This window comes from Bison bison, unplaced genomic scaffold (assembly GCF_000754665.1).
Source record: "Bison bison bison isolate TAMUID 2011002044 unplaced genomic scaffold, Bison_UMD1.0 scf7180017864108, whole genome shotgun sequence".
NCBI lineage: Eukaryota > Metazoa > Chordata > Mammalia > Artiodactyla > Bovidae > Bison > Bison bison.
Genome location: NW_011494680.1, coordinates 8,497,837 through 8,500,746, shown reverse-complemented (window position 1 = coordinate 8,500,746; position 2,910 = coordinate 8,497,837). Strand labels below are relative to the sequence as shown.

At 46.5% G+C, this 2,910-nt stretch overlaps 1 protein-coding gene across 1 annotated transcript in view; it reads right to left on the bottom strand.

Annotated features, from left to right (window-relative positions):
* The window catches only part of SOX17 (SRY (sex determining region Y)-box 17), a 5,226-nt gene extending 4,131 nt beyond the window's left edge, over positions 1 to 1,095 (bottom strand). The window contains 1 exon segment of the mRNA XM_010839016.1: positions 1,055 to 1,095. Coding sequence (XP_010837318.1) covers positions 1,055 to 1,095 — 41 coding nt within the window.
* Between the last annotated feature and the right edge of the window lie 1,815 nt (positions 1,096 to 2,910).

The following is a 2,910-nucleotide window of genomic DNA, read 5'->3' as shown; positions in this document are numbered from 1 at the left end:
CGCGCCCAGGGCGACACCTGCCCCTGAGAGAACGGGTTGGAGCCGGGCTTTGGCGCCGCGTCGGCTCCCACCCTCCAAGAGGGACCCCTGATCAACCTTCTAGGGTGCTGATCGCCCTGCTGCCTAGAAGTACTTGGCCACTGCAGTCTGGATCGAAGCAGGAAGCACCCACTCAACCTGGAGCTGAGGAGCTTTCAGCGGTGGGGGGCTCGCCTTCCCAGAGTCCCACGGACATGTCTCCGAACTGGAAAACACTTTCTCTCCCCAAGGACTCGACGTACCTGTATTATATTCAAAATGCTATGTCCGAGGTAAATTCTACTTTCGAAACAAGATTACAAATGTCATCCTGAAGAATTTTTTTTTTTTTAAAGCTTTATCCAAAGAGACTAACCCACCCTTGAAAATGTGTACAGGAAATGTTTAATAAACTTAACAAAATGTCCTCCTATGTGTTCAGGAAAAAAAGCAAGATTTAGTTTTGATTTCTTAAATGTGGTAAAGATAGCGATATTCATCTAAACGCCTGTCGAATGGAGAAAATAAAGCAACCTTTGAGGAACAAAATACCTGTACCCCTTGGGGTCAGTTTATGGTATTGGGGGGTTCTTCAGTGTTTCTCAAGACTGGAATGAAAACTTTTAAGATTTAAACTTATGTTTAAATTCGAGAGGCCTTTTTTGTGGGTTTGTAAACAAACCCTTCTGTCAAACTTACATACAGCACACCAAACATCCGCCAACAAGTTTATCCTTATAACCCTGTGAGGTAGAGCCCATTTTGTCTTACAGGAGAGGAAGCTGAGGCCCAGAGACGTTAAGGACCTTGCCCACTAGCACAGCACTGGGGAGTGGAATCCCCTCCAGAAGTCTGCCCTCAGACTTGGCTCTATTAACTACTAACCCAAGCTGTTGCATTTGTGTATTTGTTTATGTGTTGTGTTGTTTGCTAAAGCAGTGAACACAGCCGCTCCTGCATAAATAGACAACTTTTATCAATCTCCACAACAGATTTGCTTTGTTTACTGTGAAGAGACATGAAAACTAGGGCTTACCGGGATCTGGGAGGTAAGGCCTGAAGCTTGCAGTGTGCCATTGCTTGACAAGTAGTCTATCAAGACTGCTTACTGGGGGCATTCATAAAAACAAAGAAACAGCCTTTGAAAGCAATTGGCCTTCAGTTTCTCTGAGTTTGCTATTTCTCCAAAGAACTTCTGCACTTGTTTTAAGCCAACTTAATTCCTTGAGTATCTGTGACATAGGCTGCCCCTCACCCCCACCTTCAGTGGCCAAAAAGTGGTTGTAGTTCCTGGGTCTCTGAGATTCAGAGAAGACAAAAAGTTAATCTGCTTAAGGAAATAATGGAGAAGTGTTATTTTTAATAGATGGTTTTGAAACAACTGATAATCTTAAACACATTTAACTGATTATGCACTTCTCCTTTAAGAGCTTATTTTTCTGTAAGAGAAAAATATGGGCTTGAAAATTAAGCGTGATTGCTTTGCAACTGGTTATCTAAGTAAGGAAACTATAGGAGTAAAGAGAGAACAAATTAATCCTGTAGGGCCTTGTTCCTTGATGTTTTCTTGGCGATTGTTTCTTTATTGCAAAGTAATAAATATTTTCCAAAGATCTCAAAGCAGGATTTCTGTTAGGGCAAAAGTTTTGTGAACTAATAGTTTTCTTAAAATAGCGATTGAAAAACCAAACAAAAATTATGCCTGTTCCAGACCACATTTATCTCTCTAGATGAATCTATTTGATGAATTCCATAAAAAAAATAACATAGGGTACAGGAAATGCAATCCAGGTGTAAGTTCAAAATATATATATGCACAGGTTTACCCTGTACATTTTATTCATCCTTAGGTGCCTCTTTGCCACCTCATTACAGGAAGAGGTGCCAAGAAGGTCGAGAAACTGATGGGGGGTTCTTGTTATTATCTGCACTTGTTCTTGGAGTCTAACTACTGCTTTTTTTTTTTTTTTTTTTAAGATATTGAGAAATTAGGTGAGAGCACAGGATGCATAGGATGGAGATGTAGCTTCAGATTTTGGTGTCTCTCCACCCCCTACTTATTTTAACACTCTCCCTAGGAGTTATAACATAACGATTTACTTATGTTATTTACTTAAAGGAATTGTGGTGCCTTTCCAAGACGAGTCCCTCCAGCAGGGGGTTACCTGTGCTCATCCAGGCTTCTGATCCTGCTTTTATCATAGATTTGAGGGGACCGTGTTGGGGTGGGGGGTGGCGGCGCCGCAGACGTCCACGAGGTTTGTGTGGACTCTTCTATTTCAGTCTCTTAACTAAACGCGGCGTTGGAAGTCGAGCTCTGGATGTTATCAGAGCCAGCCACAAATGCCACATGAAAAGCAGCAAACATCCGGAGTGGCTTCCTGCGAGCCTTGCTTTTCTCATCACGAGAGATGTACGCGGGGGGAGGGGCCCAGACAAATTGGCGAGGAGGAGCCCTGTCCACCCGCCCGCGTTGCCGGAGCGCGCGGGGACTGGGACCTCTGACTTCTGGCTGCTAATCCATGCCCAGTCCCCAGGCTGGGCCCAAGGCTGGAAAGTCTGGGCAAGGACGCGACTAGCGCGGCGCGAAGCCCTGCCCGGTACCCCGCCGGGCCGTGGCCGGCGGGCGCAGCGTTGAATCCGGGTAGGTGGTGAGCCGCGGTTCGGAGCCCTGCGTGACCAGGCACCGGCCGTGGGTTTCCTGCAGGCTTTTGTGTTTCGATGCTTGGGAAGCAGGAGCCGGACGAAGGACGCTTCGGCCTCCGGGGAAGGCCGTGGGCACCGGGACAGTCCCGCTAGGCTCGAGGGCGGAGGGAAAGGGGGGGCGCACCGCGGGCACCGGGAACCGACAGACAATGGTATCCCCGGAACAAAGAACAACAATCAAGTCTT